The sequence below is a fragment of the Scyliorhinus torazame genome, chromosome 5 (assembly GCF_047496885.1).
Source record: "Scyliorhinus torazame isolate Kashiwa2021f chromosome 5, sScyTor2.1, whole genome shotgun sequence".
NCBI classification, from domain to species: Eukaryota; Metazoa; Chordata; class Chondrichthyes; order Carcharhiniformes; family Scyliorhinidae; genus Scyliorhinus; species Scyliorhinus torazame.
Window position 1 is genome coordinate 98,461,318 of NC_092711.1, and position 19,564 is coordinate 98,480,881.

General features: G+C 47.1%; 2 protein-coding genes, 1 long non-coding RNA gene and 1 pseudogene across 4 annotated transcripts in view; 3 read left to right on the forward strand and 1 right to left on the reverse strand.

Annotated features, from left to right (window-relative positions):
* The window catches only part of LOC140417814 (uncharacterized), a 150,236-nt gene that overhangs the window by 109,669 nt on the left and 21,003 nt on the right, over nt 1-19,564 (forward strand). The gene's annotated exons all lie outside the window — the stretch shown is intronic.
* LOC140421542 (uncharacterized) lies at nt 783-10,660 on the forward strand. Its single transcript, XR_011946896.1, has 2 exons — nt 783-863; nt 9,555-10,660. It is a non-coding gene; the product is annotated as an uncharacterized lncRNA (long non-coding RNA).
* Nucleotides 1,251-4,158, forward strand: LOC140421517 (uncharacterized; annotated as a pseudogene).
* Nucleotides 11,251-17,920, reverse strand: LOC140421520 (uncharacterized). 2 transcript variants are annotated; one of them, XM_072506308.1, is made up of 2 exons: nt 17,843-17,920; nt 11,251-16,924 (listed from the first exon to the last, which is right to left on the reverse strand). In XM_072506308.1, exon 2 carries the CDS (start codon nt 16,573-16,575, stop codon nt 15,625-15,627), a length of 951 nt encoding a protein of 316 aa, XP_072362409.1. In that variant the 5' UTR covers nt 16,576-16,924; nt 17,843-17,920; the 3' UTR covers nt 11,251-15,624. The 2 variants fall into 2 exon arrangements, with proteins under 2 accessions (XP_072362409.1, XP_072362410.1); XM_072506309.1 differs by lacking the exon at nt 17,843-17,920 and adding an exon at nt 17,329-17,818.

Below are 19,564 nucleotides of genomic sequence, written 5' to 3' on the forward strand. Positions count from 1 at the left end.
TTCTCCTCAACAGGGAATCTCGAACTACAAGGCCAGTTTAAAAATGAGTGTCTAAGACAGAGATGAGAAGAAATAGCTTCTCTCAAGAGGGCCAGTAGCCAGTGGCACTCTCTCCCTAGTGAGCAGTGGAGGCGGGGCCATTGAATTTATTCAAGGCTGTTTTACCGACTGAGGAGTAAAAAGTTAGGGATGTTGGTTGTCTGAAGGAAAATGGAGTTAAGACAATGATCAAATGAGCCACGAGTTTATTAAATGGCAGAGCAGCCTCTTCCTGCTCCTAATTCTGATAATCTTATTCTTATGTTATTGGGATGGCCGCACATGTGCTTTGCAGCCCCTTCCCCCCTCTCACATCCCTTTGAGATCTCTGCACTCATTTAATTCCAGCCACTTGAGAATTCCTGATTTTAATCTCTCCACCATTGCCAAGGCCTCAATTTCTGGAATTTCCTCCTTAAAACTCTCCGACTCACTTCCCTCCATTAAGATTCTCTTTAAAAGCTAATATATCCTCATGTGGCTCAGTGTCAATTTTGTCATTTTGTAATGTTTAAATGAAAGTCTTAAAAGTTTTATTCTGTTCATGTCATAATATAAATTCGAATTATTGTCACTGCCCTGGACAAATATTCTGCCCCATAAATAGGAATTTGTAACTCAGAGTGAAGCAGTTTGCTGGACATTCTGTCATGGAAAAACGTTGCCCCCAACAATGATGGCGACCAAGCCTGCGCTCTGCTGCTCGTGCCCCGATAAAGATGGTGGGTGCGCATGCGCACCTCTCTCAGTACCAAATAAAGATGGCGGCTGCATAGTCTCGGCTGTAACAAAGCTGCGGCCTCCGCTCAGATCCCCAGGCACCGGTAGGTTATTTTTCCGGATTGTCGATGTAAATAACATGTTCACGAAGCGTGTCTAACGAACCGACTGATTCATCTCTCCCTCCGTCCCGCCATTCCCACCTTCATGATTGTGGATCCGAGAACGAACGTTTTCCTGCGTCGCCATTAATCACACTGCGCATGCTTCACTCAGCCCAGTGCCGCCTCCTTATTCACGCTGATTCGTTGGAGGACCAGTTACTCCCGACCGGTCCTCCGGACCCGCCCCCTCTCCTCCTATTGGTCCGGTGCTGCCTTCAATCGTTGCCCGGCCATTGTGAGGTGTCTGGTGAGAGGTCAGGGTTTAGAATACCGAGTGTGGAACACTGAATATTCTCCACTCTCCCGGTCCCGAGGTAAGTTATTTATACTGACTGTCCCGGAGCTCCTCCTCCCCGGATTCGCACCAACCCCGCTCCCTGCCGACTAGGCCGTGAATCCCCGAGGTAAGTTATTTATACTGACTGTCCCGAAGCTCCTCCTCTCCGGATTCGCACCAACCCCGCTCCCTGCCGACTAGGCCGTGAATCCCCGAGGTCAGTTATTTATACTGACTGTCCCGAAGCTGCTCCTCCCCGGATTCGCACCAACCCCGCTCCCTGCCGACTAGACTTTCAGTGAATTCAAATTTTACCTTCTGCGTTGATGAGATTCACACCTGGGTCTCTGGAAAATCATTATGACAGTCAAAAAGATTGTTTTGAACATTTCTCTTAAGCGGATATAAAAATATTGAAAATGGGATAAAGGTTGATTGTCTGACAGTCAAACACTGTCCTGTAAGGGAATGAGTCCTTTTGCTTCCCAATTGGCCGAGGAAGGCAGTGTGTCTTACCATAGAATTTACAGTGCAGAAGGAGGCCATTCGACCCATCAAGACTGCACCGGCTCTTGGAAAGAGCTCCCTACCCAAGCCCACCCCATCCCCATAACCCAGTAACCCCACCCACCACTAATGGGAATTTTGGACACTAAGGGCAATTTAGCATAGCCAATCCACCTAACCTGCACATCTTTGGACTGTGGGAAGAAACCGGAGCACCCGGAGGAAACCCACGCACACACTAGGAGGATGTGTAGACTTCACACAGACAGTGACCCAAGCCGGAATTGAACCTGGGACCCTGGAGCTGTGAAGCAATTGTGCTGTCCACAATGCTACCGTGCTGCCCATATCAGCAGCATCTGCGTGTGGCAGATAAAAGGTTTGTCTGTTCTGTCTGTGAGGGGAGATTTCAGGTCTCAGTGTGACTGGAAATGCCCTGAGAATCACAAACCCTGGTTAGACCAAATCGGGAAAACTGTGTTCAGTTCTGGGCAACAAACCTGAGGAAGGATAGAATGGCCTTGGAGGGAGTGTAGCACAGATTTACCGGAGTGATATCTGAACCCCCCCTGGGGTTAAATTACAAAACTAGATTACACAAAAGAGTCAGAGACATGATGGCGCAGAGAATGGCATTCAGCCCATTGAGTCGATGCTAGCTCTCTGGAGCAATCCAGTCAGACCCATTCTCCTACTCCCTGTATCCTCGCAGGTTTATTTCCCTCAAATGTCTATCCAATTTCCATGGGCTGCATGGTGGCACAGTGGTTAGCACTGCTGCCTCACAGCACTGGGCTTCCCAGCTTCGATCCCAGCCCAGAGTCAACGTCCCTGTGGAGTTTGCACATTCTCCCCGTGTCTGTGAGGGTCTCACCCCCACAACCCAAAGATGTGCAGGGTAGGTGGATTGGCCACGCGAAATTGCCCCTTAATTGGGGAAAAAAAGAATTGGGTACTTTAAATTTATTTTTAAAATATTTCGATCCAATTTCCTTTTGAAATCAAATTATTCAAACACCCTCATAGGCAGCGAGTTTCAGGTCATTGCTGCTCGCTGTAGAAAAACATAATCTCATATCTCCTGTACCTTTTGCATACAAACTTTGTGTTTTTGTGGGTGTTCTCTCCATCCCTATTTTCTGTTTTAAATCCGTTTCACAAGGTGTTCAAAGGAGAGGCTTCAAAGTCCGGAAACTCAAACCAAGCATCACATCAGGATCGGACAGAGTCCTCAATTTATCATATCCTGAATATCAACGTACTTTGAACATGGAAGGAAAAAGCATCGTTCACAGTGGGGAGAAACCGTACACGTGTTGTGTGTGTGGAAGAGGATTCAGTCAAACATCAGGCCTCACAAGCCACAAATGCAGTCACACTGAGGAGAAACCTTGGAAATGTGCGGACTGTGGGAAAGGATTCACTTACCCATCCTACCTGGAAACTCATTGACGCAGAAACACTGGAGAGAGACCATTCACCTGCTCCAAGTGTGGGATAGGATTTATTCGGTCAGCGGCCCTGCAGAACCACCAGCGAGTTCACTCCAGGGAGAGACCATTCACCTGCTCAGAGTGTGGGAAAGTATTTACTGTTTCAGCCCACCTGCTGAGACACCAAAAAGTTCACACTGATGAGAGACCGTTTCATTGTCCAGACTGTGGGAAGTGCTATAAAGATTCTGGGTGTCAGATTCGCCATCAACGTGTTCACACTGATGAGAGACCGTTCAGGTGCACACAGTGTGGGACTGGATTCAGTCGAGCATATTACCTCACTGAACATCAGTGAATTCACACTGGGGAGAGGCCATTCACCTGCTCCAAGTGTGCGAAGGGATTCACTCGATCATTTGACCTGCAGAACCACCAGCGAATTCACACTGGAGAGAGGCCATTTGTTTGCACCATGTGTGGAAAAGGATTCATTCACTCATCCGCACTGCAGAACCACCAGCGTGTTCATACTGGGGGGGAGACCGTTCACCTGCTCCAAGTGTGGGAAAGGATTCACGCGGTCATCCCACCTGCAGAGGCACCGGCGAATTCACACTGGGGAGAGGCCATTCATCTGCACCAAGTGTGGGAAGGGATTCACTGAGTTATCCGCCCTGCGGAAGCACCAGCGAATTCACACTGAGGAGAGACCATTCATCTGTGCCAAGTGTGGGAAAGAATTCACACGGTCATCCCACCTGCACAGTCACCAGCAAATTTATACTGGGGAGAGGCCATTCGTCTGCATCAAGTGTGGAAAGGGATTCACCACTTCATCCCACCTGCTGAGTCACCAACGAGGCCACAAGTAACCACAGTGATTGGATTTTGCTGTTACTCACATTCAGGACTGAACCATGTTCATTTGGGTCTCTTTCTGCTGATAACAAACTCCAGCCCATTTACAGAGGCTAACATTCTTGTTAAAAGTCAAATAAATTAGATTTATGTTAAATGTGCAGTGTTGAAACTTTTTAATATCTCTGACACAAGTTAGTTCCTTTTGAAGTACTCTCGCTCTCACATTCTCTTCCATCCTCACCAACAAGAATTGTGAGGAGCGCTGGGCAGCACGGTGGCCTAGTGCTTAGCACAGCTGCCCCACGGCGCTGAGGTCCCAGGTTCGATCCCAGCTCTGGGTCACTGTCCGTGTGGAGTTTGCACATTCTCCCCGTGTCTGCGTGTGTTTCGCCCCCACAATCCAAAGATGTGCAGGTTAGGTGGATTGGCCACACTAAATTGCCCCTTAATTGGAAAAGATAATTGGGTACTTTAAATTTTAAAAAATCCGAGTAAATCCGATCAGTTGCCTCTGCTGCTTCCCTCCCTTCCACGATCCCACCAGACCAAACTGTCTCTAAATTTCATCCTTTTGACTTCTGGTGGCGGCCATGGAGTCGGAGGTCGCGAATTTGGTAACTCCCGCTCGTGACGGACCTTTTGGACTTTTCTCCCAATTTTTTTCGGAATTGTATTAGAAACATCAGTGGAGAGTGAGACAGTGAGGAGAAATCCCCCACTGGTATATGGAGCCATGGACCAGAAGTGGTCGTATAAGAAGAATTAGTTGAGCAGCGAAGGTGACTGTAGAACCTGCAGCACGGGAAAGCATGGCGGAGGCGCAGGATCCCAGTTTGGTGGCACTGGTCACCACTGAGGGCCAGGAACTTTTACTTTGAATCGCCAGACGAAGCGATGGACTTTATCAAAGACAAAAGGCTGGCAGGGGTTTGAGGACATGGGGTGGACAGCACGGTAGCATTGTGGATAGCACAATTGCTTCACAGCTCCAGGGTTCCAGGTTTGATTCCGGCTTGGGTCACTGTCTGTGCGGAGTCTGCACATCCTCCCCGTGTATGCGTGGGTTTCCTCCGGGTGCTCCGGTTTCCTCCCACAGTCCAAAGATGTGCTGGTTAGGTGGATTGGTCATGACAAATTGTCCTTAGTGTCCAAAATTGCCCTTAGTGTTGGGTGGGGTTACTGGGTTATGGGGATAGGGTGGAGGTGTTGACCTTGGGTAGGTGCTCTTTCCAAGAGCCGGTGCAGACTCGATGGGCCGAATGGCCTCCTTCCGCACTGTAAATTCTATGATAATCTATGATAATCTATGACATTGAACCTCGGGGGAGGGTATTGCGGTATCGATTCTGTTTAAGTGTTCTTAGTTTTTATCTGCATATGCAGTGCTCTCTGTAACGTTTTTAGGCCGTTGCTCAGATTTGTAAGTTAACTTTGTTTCAGTGGGTGGAGGGATTTTTTCGACTTTTTTGGGCACTGTGATGTTTTGAATATGTATGTTTGAGTGGAGGGGGGGAGGGGATAGGATGTCTGGCACCATGGGCGGGGGTTACCAGGATAGTTAGGTGGGCCTCCCGACTAGGCTGATCACATGGAACGTTAGATTGAGGAAGGGATGGGACGGCCAAGTATTTCATTCAGGGCTGGACTCTAAGACCAGGGGGGTCGCCATCCTGATCAACAAACGGGTGGCATTTGAGGCAGGGAGAATAGTGGTGGACGTGGGGGCCAGGTACATCCTGGTGAGTGGGAAGCTTGAGGGGATGCTGGTGGTACTTGTGAATATATATGCACCAAACAGGGACGATGTGGAATTCATGAGGGGGGTGTTAGGTCAGATCCCGGACTGAGAGTCGCATAAGCTGGTCATGGGGAGACTTAAATATGGTCATTGACCCAAGGTTGGACCGGTCGAGGTCATGGACAGGGAGGGTGCCAGCAGTAGCGAAGGAACTAAAGGGGTTCATGGAGTAGATGCGGGGGTTGGGGGGGGGGGGGGGAGGTAAACCCATGGAGGTTCAGACGGCCAAGAGTGAAGGAGTTTTCTTTTCTCTCTCATGTGCACAAAGCATGCTCCCGGATAAAAAAAAAAAATTCTGAGCAGGGTTCTACTGGCGGGGGTGGTTGATACCGAATATTCGGCGATTGCTCTATTGGACCATGCCCCACATTGGGTGGATTTACGGGTGAGCAAGGAGAGAAGGCAGCGCCCGCAATGGAGGTTGGATGTGGGACTGTTAGCAGATGAGGGGGTGTGCGGGCGGGTGAGGGAGTCCATCCAGAACTATTTGGAAATAAATGACACTGGGGAAGTCTCGGCAGCAACGGTTTGGGAAGCGCTGAAGGCAGTGGTTCGGGTGGAGTTAATCTTGATATGGGCTCAGAGGGAGAAAGTGGAGCGAGCAGAGATGGATAGGTTGGTTGGGGAAATACTCCAGGTGGACAGGAGATATTCGGAGGCCCCGGACATGGGGTTATTGAAGGAGCGGCAGAGGCTGCAGATGGAGTTTGGGCCGTTATCTACAGGGAAGGCAGTGGAGCAACATGAGGGGGGTGGTATATGAGTATGGTGAGAAGGCCAGTACGATGCTAGCGCATGAGCTGAGGAAAAGGGAGGTGGCCAGGGAGATAGGAAGAGTGAAGGACAGAGATGGGAACGCGGTCTTGGACCCAGCAGGGGTGAACGGGGTGTTTAAGGAGTTTTATAGCAGGCTATATGAGCCGGAATTCCCAACTGGGGTAGAGGGGATGAGGCAGTTCCTGGGTGAGTTGAAGTTCCCGAAGTTGGAGGAAAGACTGGTGGAGGGGGTTGGAAGCCCCAATTGGAATTGAAGAAATAGTGGAGGGGCTGGAGGCCAGTCATCGGGTAAGGCCCCGGGACCGGACGGCTACCCAGTGGAATTTTATAAGACGTTCTCTGAGATGCTGGGCCTGCTGCTGGTGAGGGCATTTAATGAGGCAAGGGAGCGGGGTGCCCTTCCCCCAACAATGTCGCAGGCCTCCATCCTGAAGCGGGAGAAGGACCCAGAGCTATGCGGGTCATATAGGCCAATCTCCCTATTGAATGTGGATGCCAAACTGTTGGCCAGAATATTGGCCTCCGGAGGTGATCGGGGAAGACCAGACGGGGTTTGTAAAGCGCTGGCAACATGCGGCCAATGTCAGGCTCTTAAACGTTATATGATGCCCTCCGAGGGGGGGGGGGGGGGGGGGGGGGCGCGGGCGTGGGTTGATGGAGGTGGTAGTTGCGATGGACACGGAGAAGGCCTTTGATCGGGTGGAGTGGAAATATTTGTGGGAGGTTAGGAAGGTTCGGGTTTGGGCAGGACTTCATTGATTGGGATCGGCTGCTGTACCAGGCACCAGTAGCAAGCGTACGAACGAATCAGCTGATGTTGGGTTATTTTACGTTGCACCGAGGGAGGAGGCAATGGTGTCCCCTCTCCCCGCTGTTGTTTGCTGTGGCCATAGAGCCATTGGCGATGGCTTTAAAGAGCATCTAGGAATTGGAAAGTGTTGGTTCAGTGGGGGAGGGGAACACAGGGTCTCGCTTTACGCTGACGACCCGCTCCTGTATATTTCCGACCCGTTAGGGGGATGGGGGAGATTATGCGGATCCGAGGGGAATTCGGTAGGTTTTCAGGGTATAAATTGAATATGGGGAAAAACGAGATGTTCGCGATCCAGACGAGGGGGCCGGAGAGGAGACTGGGAGAGCTGCCGTTTAGAATGGTTGGGCGGGGGGGAGCTTACGTTATTTGGGAATCCAGATGGCACGGGAATGGGAGACATTACATAAGTTAAATCTGACCCGGCTAGTAGAGGAAATGAAGGAGGACTTTAGAAGGTGGGACATGCTCCCGCTGTCACTTTCGGGGAGGGTGCACACAGTGAAAATGACGGTTCTCCCGAGATTTCTGTTTGTTTTCCAGTGCCTTCCCTTCTTTATCCCAAAGGCCTTTTTTAAACCGGTAAACAAGGCGATTTTGGGTTTTGTGTGGGTGGATAAAACCCCGCGAGTGAAGCAAGTGTTGCTGGAGCGTAGTCGAGGGAAGGGTGGGTTGGCGCTGCCGAATGTTAGCAACTATTACTGGGTGGCAAATATAGCCATGGTTAGGAAGTGGGTAGTGGGGGGGGGGGGGGGGGGGGGGGGAAATCGGTGTGAGAGTGAGGTAGCATTGTGTAAGGACTCAAGTCTGATAACGTCACCTCTGCCGTTCTTGGCGGCCCGGTACTCCACAAGCCGGGTGGTGGTGACGGCCCTGATAGTCTGGGGGCAGTGGAGGAAGCACGTGAGAGTGGAGGGTGCATCAGTCTGGGCCCCGATTTGTAACAACCATCGGTTTGTACCGGGAAGGCTGGATGGGGAGTTCCAGAGGTGGCAGGGATCAAGAGGATGGGAGCTTCCCCTGTCTGAAGGATTTAGAGGAGAAATTTGAATTGCCAGCAGGAAATGGATTTGGGTATCTGCAGGTACGGAATTTTTTGTGAAGGCAGGTTTCAACCTTTCCGCTCCTACCACCACGGGGGATACAGGACAAGGTAGTTTCGAGAATGGGGGTGGGAGAGGGAAAGGTATCGGATATCTACAAAGAACTCATGGAGTCAGAGGTAACTCAGATAGAGGAGCTATGGGGAGAGATAGAGGCAGATCTGTGGGCGAATGCCTTGAGCAGAGTCAATACGTCCTCACCATGTGCCAGGCTCAGCCTGATACAATTTAAGGTCATTCATTGGGGGCACATTTTATTTTTTAATTTTAGAGTACCCAATTTATTTTTTCCTATTAAGGGGCAATTTAGCGTGGCCAATCCACCTACCCTGCACATCTTTGGGTTGTGGGGGCGAAACCCACACAAACGTGGGGGGAATGTGCAAACGCCACATGGACAGCGACCCAGAGCCGGGATCGAATCTGGGACCTCAGCGCCGTGAGGCAGCAATGCTAGCCACTGTGCTGCCCCGTTCACTGGGCACACATGAAGGTGGCCCGGATGAGCAGATGTTTTGGGGTAGAGGACAGGTCTGCAGGGGGGCCAGCAAATCATATCAATATGTTCTGGGCATGCCCTAAGCTTGGGGGATTCTGGCAGGGTTTTGCAGATGTCATGTCCATGGTACTAAAAACACGGGTGGTGCCGAGTCCCGAGGTGGCGGATTTTGGAGTGTTGGGAGTCCAGAGGGCGAGAGAGACTGATATCTTGGTCCTCCCTAGCGTGGAGGGATCTAAGCCCCCAAAATCAGAGATCTGGGTTAGCAACATGGCTGGGTTTCTCAGTCTTGAATCAAGTTTGCCCTAAGAGTGTCAACGCTAGGATTCGTCCGGAGGTGGCAGCCGTTTGTCGACTTCTTCAGAGAAAATTAACTCTCAGCAGAGGCAAAAAAAGGGGAGGGGAGTAGTTAGGCTATTTTCTGTTGAGGGTAGGGGGGACTTGTTAGGGATGGTGATGATTTATGCACGGATTTGCATTGTTTACTGTTGTCACTTATTATTATAAAATTACAAAAACCTTAATAAAATGTTTTTTTTTAAATCAACATCACCAAAATCAGATCATCTGCTCATTGCCACATTGCTGTGTGACATCTTGCTTTGTAAAAATTGGCTGCTGCATTTCCTACAACAGTGACGACACTTCAGAAGCACTTTGGAACATGCTGTGGTTGTGAAAGGTGCTACAGAAGTGCAAGTTTTAAATTGAAGATTGATGCTTTCTGATCCTTAATTGATTTCAGACATCCCCAATTTATAGATTTGCTTTGGTTCAGACAAGACTTTAACCAATTAAAGCAAAGGCAGAATTCTGGACAGTAAATTTAAAAACAAGTTTTTTTAAAGAAAAGCTTTACTGAACAATTTGAAGACATTGACGTTTACAACTTCAAGCAGGTGATCAGTCTGTAGAAGTGTAACCCTCCCTGGCTCCTTCTTTGACAGTAATTTCCTTGGAACTCGGCCTTGAGAGTCTTCAGTACTTGGCCAGCAAGGAAAACCTTCGGAACCTCGACTTTTATCCCCAAAGTGACCATTACCTCATGTCTGAGTTGGGCCTGTGGTAACATGACCATTGGTCAATTGGGCACCAGTTTAATTTAATTGGATCTCCAATTACTGACACCACCTTCTCTCATTACCTCAGACAGGAATACAATCAAACTGTTTCATACTATCCCTTTACTCGATTCTGTACAATTCCTTATTCATACAATTTCAAATGTTGAGGCTAATCAGAGTTGGTAGGTCTCTCTATTGCGGTTACATTTATCCCCATTGCACATTCTTTATATACACAGCAATGAAGCTTTTACATTTTTACAACAAATAAAACTCAGACTATTACTACAACTACTGATTAATTATTGTTTCATTAATTGTAACTCAGTTACGGATCACTGCTTATTTCATCATCTGTGGCAGACTGGTAGCTAATTAATACAGTAATTTTTAATTAATATATTTGATTGATACAAGATACACTGGTTCTCTACTGAGTAGTACTACACTCCCTATGCTTCACCCGGTGTCTATGTATTTACATTGTGTCTTTATTGTATGTCCGAGGTTTTTTCATGTATCGAATGATCTTTCTGGACTGTACGCAGAACAATATTTTTCGCTGTACCTTGGGACACGTGACAATAAATCAAATCCAATCAAAGAGACAGTTTCTTACTCGTCTTCAAATTGTACAGTCGTCTTAAAAATTATTCATTCATCGGAGGTGGGGGTCACTGGCTGGGCCAGCATTTATTGCTCATTCCAATTGCCCTTGAACTGCGTGTCTTGAGGCAATTTCAGAGGGCACTTACAAATCAACCACAACATTGCTGTGGATCTGGAGTCACGTGCAGGCCAGACCACGTAAGGAGAGCAGATTTCCTAAAGGGCATGAGTGAATCAGACGGGTTTTTACAACAATCAACAATGTCATCATTAGACTTTTAATTTGAGACTTTTATTAAATTTCAATATCTGTCATAGCCAGATTCGATCCCAGAGCATTAAACTGGGTCTCAGGATTACTAGCCCAGTAACAATACCATTACAGCACTGCTGAGCCCACATAGTCTTGGCAGAATATGATGTCTTGTAAATTCTCAATTATAAAGTAATTAATTTTTTCAAACAAATTCTGGTAGTTCTGCTGTTTCTGGAAACATTCTGGTTGATGGTGTTTTTTTTAAAAACAAAGATCTAGTCTTTGCAATATAATTACCTAATACACCAATTCATCAATGATAATCAATATTCAGTACAGAATAATCGTTAATTTAATTAGTGTTTATTGCTATGAAATCTATACATAGTTAATATAGAAAAAGTTACATGCCTACAGGAAACCACATGTTAGAGATGTAAAAGGGTTTCCTTGACCTTGTTACTAATGACAGTGAATACACTATGAAAATAACAATTTAAAAACTAAATGTGATTACACATGGTACTTACAGCTTCCTACATTACAACAGTGAATACATTTCAAAGGAACTCCATTGGCTTTAAAACACTTTAGGAGGTCCAGGGGATGTGAGAGGTTTTATAGAAATGTACATTTGTTCTAATTGTCCACAAACTAGGAAATATTACACTTGGTGTCCTCACCAAAATCATTGATAAAAATTGAGTCTTAATTTTGTGTAATAATCACGTCGACACCATTTTGAATATTCTGTGAAACTCCAGACACACCATATGCACAATTATTTGTTGTAAAACACAGCGAGTTGTTGTGATTTGGAATACACTGTCTATAAATGGTGGTCGAGTCTCATTGGTCTAACTTCCAAAAGGGAAATTGATGCATTCTGAAAAAGAAAACAAAATAGTCGAACTCTGGGATTAAATGGGTCACTGTACAAAGAGCTGGTATGTGAAAAATGGGCCAAATAGGCTCCTCTGTGCTCTGGGAGCCTTGTGTACATGTTAAGGGAGTGGTAACGACCTGGAACCTGCTGCCTATGAGGTAGGAGATGTAGAGATGACGGAAGGATTTCAATCGGAAATTGGACAGGTACTGAGAGAAATAAACCCACAGGGATTCGGGGATAGAACGGGGCAATGGACAGACTGGCTTCCTCCACAGGGAGCCAACACGGTCTCAAAGGGCTGAATGGCCCCATTCCCCACCCTCCAGATGCTGTGATCTCAGGAGAGAAATTCAGCTGCTCCAGTCACTCCAACTAACTGGAGTCCCTCATCTCTGGTGTCATTCTCGTAAATGTCCTCTACACCCTCGAAGAACTTCACATCTTTCCTAAAGTGTGAGGCCCATATATTGGGTTCCATTCCAGAGGGACAGAATTGAAAAACAAGGAGGAAATGTTCAACTTGTTTCAAACGATGGTTCGACTACACTGGGAGCTCTGTCAACATTGGTGATCTCCATTTAGAAAAAGGAAATGGAGGCACTGGATAAGGTGCAACAAAGATTCATAATGTACAGAACTGAGAGCATTTAACACTCAGGAAAGGCTGGGGCTGCTTTTTCTGGAAAAGAGAAGACTGATGGGTGACCTGTTGGAAGTCTTTCAGATTCTGAAGGGATTCAATCATCCAATAGGAATTTCAATAGAAACCTCTTTACCCAGCGAGTGGTGAGAATGTGGAACTCACTCCACAGCGAGTGGTTGAGGTGAACAGCATGAATACATATGTACGTAAAGCTAGATACTTACATGAGGGAGAAAGAATAGAAGGAGATGCTGATGGGGGAGATGTAGAGGGGTGGGTGGAGGATCATGTGGAGCATCAATACTGACACAGACCATGGCTAACCTCAGCTGGTATGGGAATTTAACCTGTGCTGTTGGTGTCACTCAGCACAAACCAGCCAACTGAGCTAACCGATGCCAGTGTAAATCTGTAATAATTCCTTAAATATTAGTGATTGCCTGTCTCCCACTATACTATTTAATGTAGTTTCCCAGTGCATCTCAGCCAACTTGCCCCTCATAACCTGATAGTTTTCTCCTGCGAGAAGCACCAAGATAAATTAAACAAAACAACCGTGTAACCACCTTAGACCATCTTCATGACAAAGTGGCGTGATTTTTGCAGTTTCCAAACAGAAAAGAGAATGAAACATCTTATCACCTCCAACAGAATGAACAAAATGCAGTCCTGGATGTAATTGAGACCAGAAACAATAACAGCAGAATCCAATCCCTGTAATCAGTTGTGAACTTGGTGTCTCAGGAAGTGCGATGAATTACAAAATCCGAGATTTGCACATTGAGAGCAGGTGAACGGCCTCTCCCCAGTATGAACTCCCTGGTGTGACTGCAGACGGCATAACCGAGTGAATCGCGCAAAAAGATGTGAACGGGTGTGAGATAATCGGGATTATGGAGACATGGCTGCAAGATGACCCGGGAAGGGAATTTAATATATTTAGGAAGGACAGACAAAAAGGAAAAGGCAGTGGAGTGACAGTGCTGCTTAAAGAGGAAATTAATGCAATAGTGAGGAAGGGTATTAGCTCCGACAATGTAGAATCTGTATGGATAGAGCTCAGAAACACCAAGGGGAAAATAAATTAGTAAAGAGGCCCCCAAACTGCAGTGGTGATGTTAGGAATAGCATAAAACAGGAAATTAGGCTGATTGTAAAAGTTTCTATAAGTATATGAAGAGAAAAAGATTGGTGAAGACAAATGTAGGTTCCTTACAGCTGGGCAAATACATAATTTGGTTCTGTCTTCACAAATCTTATGCCAGAAATGTTGGGGAACACAGGATTTAGTGAGAGGGAGGAGCTGAAGGAGATTAATATAAGTAGAGAAATGATGTTGGGGAAATTGATGGGATTGAAGGCTGGTAAATCCCCAGGGCTTGATAATCTGCATCCCAAAGTAGTTAAGGAAGTGGCTCTAGAAATAGTGGAGGCATTGGTGGTCATCTTCCAAGATTCTATAGACTCTGAAACAGTTCCTGCAGATTGGAGGGTGGCTTATGTAATTCCACTGTTTAAAAAGGGAAATGTGGAGAAAAATTGAGGAATTCTCGATCAGTAAGCCTGACCTCGGCAGTGGGGAAATTCGAGAATCCGTTATCAAAGATTTTATAGCAAAGCACTTAGAAACCAGTGGCAGGATCGGACAGAGTCAGCATGGATTTATGAAGGGGAAATCATGCTTGACAAATCTGCTGGAGTTCTTCAACGGTGTAACTGGTAGAGTTGACGAGGGGGAGCCAGTGGATGTGGTATATTTGGACTTTCAGAAGGCGTTTGACAAAGTCCCACATAAGAGATTAGTGCGTAAAATTAAAGAACATGGGATTAGGGGTAGTGTAGTGAGATGGATAGAAAACTGGTTGGCAGACAGGAAAGAAAGTGTTGGAATTAATGGGTCTTTTTCAAATTGGCAGGCAGGACGGGGTACCTCAGGCGTCGGTGCTAGGACCCCAGATATTCACAAGATGTATTAATAATTTTTTTTAAAAATTGAAAGTACCCAATTCTTTTTTTCAAATTAAGGAGCAATTTAGCATGCCCAATTCACCTACCCTGCACATCTTTGGGTTATGGGGGTGAGACACACGCAGACACGGGGAGAACCTGTCTCTACACGGACAGTGACCTGGTGGCAGGATTGAACCCTGGTCCTCGGTGCCGTGAGGCAGCACTGTGCCACCCTATATATTAATGATTTAGATGAGGGAACAAAATGCAATATCTCCAAATTTGCAAATTACACCAAGATGCGTGGGAGGGTTTGCTGTGAGGAGGATGCAGAGATCCTTCAGTGTGATTTGGACAAGTTGAGTGAGTGGGCAAATGAATGGCAGATACAGTATAATTTGGAGAAATGCGAGGTTGTCCACTTTGGTAGCAAAAACAAGAAGGCAGACTATTAGCTGAATGGCCATAAATTAGGAGAGGGGAATGTGCTACAAGACCTGGGTGTCCTTGTACACCAGTCAGTGAAGGTAAGCATGCAATTCAGCAGGTGGTAAAGAAGGCAAATGGTTTGCTAGCCTTCACTGCGAGCGGATTCGAGTACAGGAGCATGGTTATCTTGCTATAATTATACAGGGCCTTGGCGAGGCCAATACCTGGAATATTGAGTGCCGTTTTGGTCTCCTTATCTGATGGAAGGATGTTCTTGCTCTAGAGGGAGTGCAGCGAAGGGTGACCACACTGATTCCTGGGATGGTGCTACTGACGTATGAGAGAGTGAATCAGTTAGGATTGTATTCGCTGGAGTTCATTAGAATGGGGGATCTCATAGAAACCTATAATATTCTAACAGGACTTGACAGGGTAGATGCAGGAAAGATTTTCCCGAGGGTGGAAGTGTACAGAACCAGAGGGCGCAGTCTGAGGATACGGGGTAAACAATTTAGGACAGAGATGAGGAGTAATTTCTTCAACCAGAGAGGAGAGAGCCTGTGGAATTTGTTACCACAGGAAATAGTTGAGGCCAATACATTGTATGTTTTCAAGAAGCAGTTAGATATAGCAATTAGGGCGAAGGGGATCAAAGGATATGGAGGGGAAGCAGAATTAAGCTACTGAATTGATGATAAGCCATGATCTGAATGAATGGTGGGGCAGGCGCAAAGGGCCAAATGGCCTCTTCCTGCTCCCATTTTCTATGTTTCTATGTAATCCCTTCCCACACTAAGAGCAGGTGAATGGCTTCTCCCCAGTGTGAATTCGCTGGTGTGTCTGCAGGTTGTATAAACATGTGAATCTCTTCTCACAGAGGGAGCAGGTGAATGGTTTCTCCCCAGTGTGGATTCGCTGATGTCTCAGCAGGCTGGATGAATCAATGAATCCCTTCCCACACTGAGAACAGGTGAATGGTCTCTCTCCAGTGTGAACTCGCTGGTGTGCCTGCAAGTGAGATAACTGAGAGAATCCCTTCCCACACTGCGAGCAGATGAATGGCCTCTCTCCAGTGTGAACTCGCTGGTGTGCCTGCAGGTTAGATAACCGAGTGAATCCCTTCCCACACTGAGAGCAGGTGAATGGCCTCTCTCCAGTCTGAACTCGCTGGTGTGCCTGCAGGTTGGATGAATTAATGAATCCCTTCCCGCACACAGGGCAGGTGAATGGCCTCTCTCCAGTGTGAACTCGCTGGTGTGTCTGCAGGGTGGATGAATTAATGAATCCCTTCCCACACTGAGAGCAGGTGAATGGCCTCTCCCCAGTGTGAACCCGCTGGTGTGTCTGCAGACTGGATAACTGTGTGAATCCCTTCCCACACGGAGAGCAGGTGAATGGCCTCTCCCTAGTGTGAACCCGCTGGTGTTTCTGCAGGCTGGATGAATCAATGAATCCCTTCCCACATTCAGAGGTGGTGAATGGCTTCTCCCCAGTGTGAACTCGCTGGTGTGCCTGCAGGTGAGATAACTGAGTGAATCCCTTCCCACACTGAGAGCAGATGAATGGCCTCTCCCCAGTATGAATTCGCTGGTGTGCCCGCAGGGCATATAAATGACTGAATCCCTTCCCACACTGAGAGCAGCTGAACGGCCTCTCTCCGGTGTGAATGCGGCGATGAATCTCCAGCTGAGATGGGGCTCTGTATCCCTTCCCACAGTCCCCACATTTCCACGGTTTCTCCATGTTTTGGGTCTCCTTGTGTCTCTCCAGGCTGGACAATCAGTGGAAGCCTCGTCTACAAACAGAACATGTGCACTGTCTCACCTCACTGTGAATGGTGTGATGTTTTTCCAGGCTGTGTGACTGGTTAAAGCTCTTTCCACAGTCAGTTCATTGGAACACTCTCACTGGGGTGTGTGTTGTGTGGGTCTCGGTGCTTTTCCAGTCACATAAATGTTTAAAATCTTTTGAAGCGACAGATCGACACAAACATTTCTCCTTCTCACGATGATATTCAGATCAGAAGGAATCGAGTGAGTTTAGCATATTGAAACGTTAAGATTTCTGTCTATAATTCGCCTCTTCCAATATCCTTTAAAAACAATTTACAAAAGTAATTATTGTTAGTACAAGATAGAAACTCAGAACTGACAATTCTAGTTCCTCTGGAACATTATTTCCCCTCTCGTTCTCCAAAAGCTGTAAATCTCCATCCTACACAATCTCCCTCCATTCTCACTCTGCTGTATCTAATATTCACCCTCTCAATTCTCCTGAAGGTGCTGATTCATGTTGATTGACAGATCCAAGCTCAGCTCACTGCTTCCTGACCAGGACACAGAGATTATAACAGGATCAAGAGTAGGCCATTCGGCCCACCGAGTCTGCTCAACCATTCAATGAGATCCTTGGCCGATCTACCTGAGCACCATTTTCCCACACGATCCCCATATCCCTCAATATCTAGAAACCTATCAACATTTGTCTTGAACATACCTGACCACTGAGGCTCCACATTCCTCTGGGGTAGCGAATTCCAAAGCTTCACCACATCCACGAGTGAAGAAATCCCTCCTCATCTCAGATTTTACTCTATAAATACCCGAATACCCGGAGGAAACCCACGCAGACAGTGAAATCTGGAGAGCAGGATTGGCTTCCTTTTCTTTCCATCTCTGCCACCGCTTTGCATCATCAATAAGACATTGGGACTCAAAGACTAATCCAGTTTGATGGACAAGTTGTCTCCATTCTGAACAATGGGGAACAAGCTCCTCCCACTCATTGAAACATCGCCCCGACAAAGATAACAAACGCGCATGCGCCCTGATGCACATCCAATAAAGATGGCGGCCGTTAACCCGAGCCTAAAATGAGGAGCTGCAGCCTCGCTCGATCCAAACTGTTTTCCGTAACTTTTCCGAGGTTTGCGGCTTACAACAGCTTTACACAACGTTTCCGCGCACTCCCGCGACCTCTCGCTCCCTCCATATTGTCAAACGCCCCTTACCAATTTCACATCTGACGGCATAAACCTTCTCCTTCACCATTACCCACACTGCGCATGCTTCAATCACAGCGGGCTCCGCCCCTCATTAACTCCGATTAGTTGGAGAATCAGGCGCTCCCAATCGTCCTCCAGTCCCGCCCCTCCTCTTCCTATTGGTCCGGTGCTGCCGTCAATCACCCGGGCATTGTGACGGTTCCAGATGGTGAGAGCGGCCACAGGCTCAGGCTGACTCGCTGATTGTCCAATAATAACAGTGAGAGTCTCAGTGGGACAATCAGACAATAATAGTGGAGATGGGCCCAGAGGAGAAACAGCAACGGATTCACTCACTTTGACAGGAACAAACACTGTGTCTCTCCCCATAATAAGTCAGACTGCAGTGTGTGAGTGAACATATATGAACATATGGCAGCACGGTAGCATTGTGGATAGCATAATTGCTTCACAGCTCCAGGGTCCCAGGTTCGATTCCGGCTTGGGTCACTGTCTGTGCGGAGTCTGCACATCCTCCCCGTGTGTGCGTGGGTTTCCTCCCTACAGTGCTGAATCCCTACAGTGCTGAAGGAGGCCATTCGGCCCATCGAATCTGCACCGACCCTGTGAAATATCACCCTATCTGGGCCAATCTCGGGCGGCATGGTAGCACAGTAGGTAGCACTGTTGCTTCCCATATCCAGGGTCCCAGATAATAACTCTGTCACTATTATTATTAGACAATAACCTGCCTGTTATTCCAATTCCGGTGTGTGTCACTCCGTCGCTGTTATCATTAGACAATAGTAGGAGGGCAAGATGCAAGGTAGCAATGATAATATGATGTTTCTGTGTTATAGTCAATGTCACTGGGAGGTGTGTGATAAAATGGAAACACCATGACAGAGGCACGTGTGACTGACTCCACCTGATTCAGAGCTGTTCTACCCAAGGTGAAAGCAATGGGAAACTCCAGAGATTTCTGGTATCTGAGGGAGATCTGTAGAGGAATTGAAATCATTCTAGTGGTTCTCGATTTGCACAGTCACACAGGAAAAATATATGACAGCTAAAACCAGTGTTTCAGTCTTCTCTTTGAGACACATTGTGATTGAAAAGATCAAATGTTAAAACATCATGAGAGGAAATTGACACTGTCGCAAAGGGCATCATTGCTACCTCTTGGCACCATGGACCCTGTTTCAATTCTGGCCTTGGGTCACTGTCTGTGTGGAGTTTGCACTTTCTCCCAGTGTCTGCATGGGTTTCCTACCAGCATTCAAAGATTTGCAGCTTAGGTAGATTGGCCATGATCAACTTCCCCTCAGTGTCCAAAAATGTGTGGGTTAGGTGGGGTTACAGGGATAGGATGGGGGATTGTGCCTAGGCATAGTGTAAACTCAATGGGCCGAATGGCCTCCTTTTGCACTGTAGAGATTCTGAGTGAACTGTCGAATTCATCTGATTCACGATAACACTGCCAATTTACACTCTACAAGTGCAACTCCCTTTGAAAGTTACTGTAAATCTGCTTCCAGCAGCCTGTCAGTGTCAATTCCACATTACATCACATCACGGTGTAAAATCAATTCTCCTCACCACCCCCTTGGGTTCTGTTGTCAAATATGTTAAATCTCTGTGTCCTCTGGTTACAAACCCTCCTGCTCTTGGGAAACAGTTTCTCCCCATCGACACTATCACAAATCCTTCCTCATTTTAAACACCTCTATTAAATCTCCCCTTCACCTT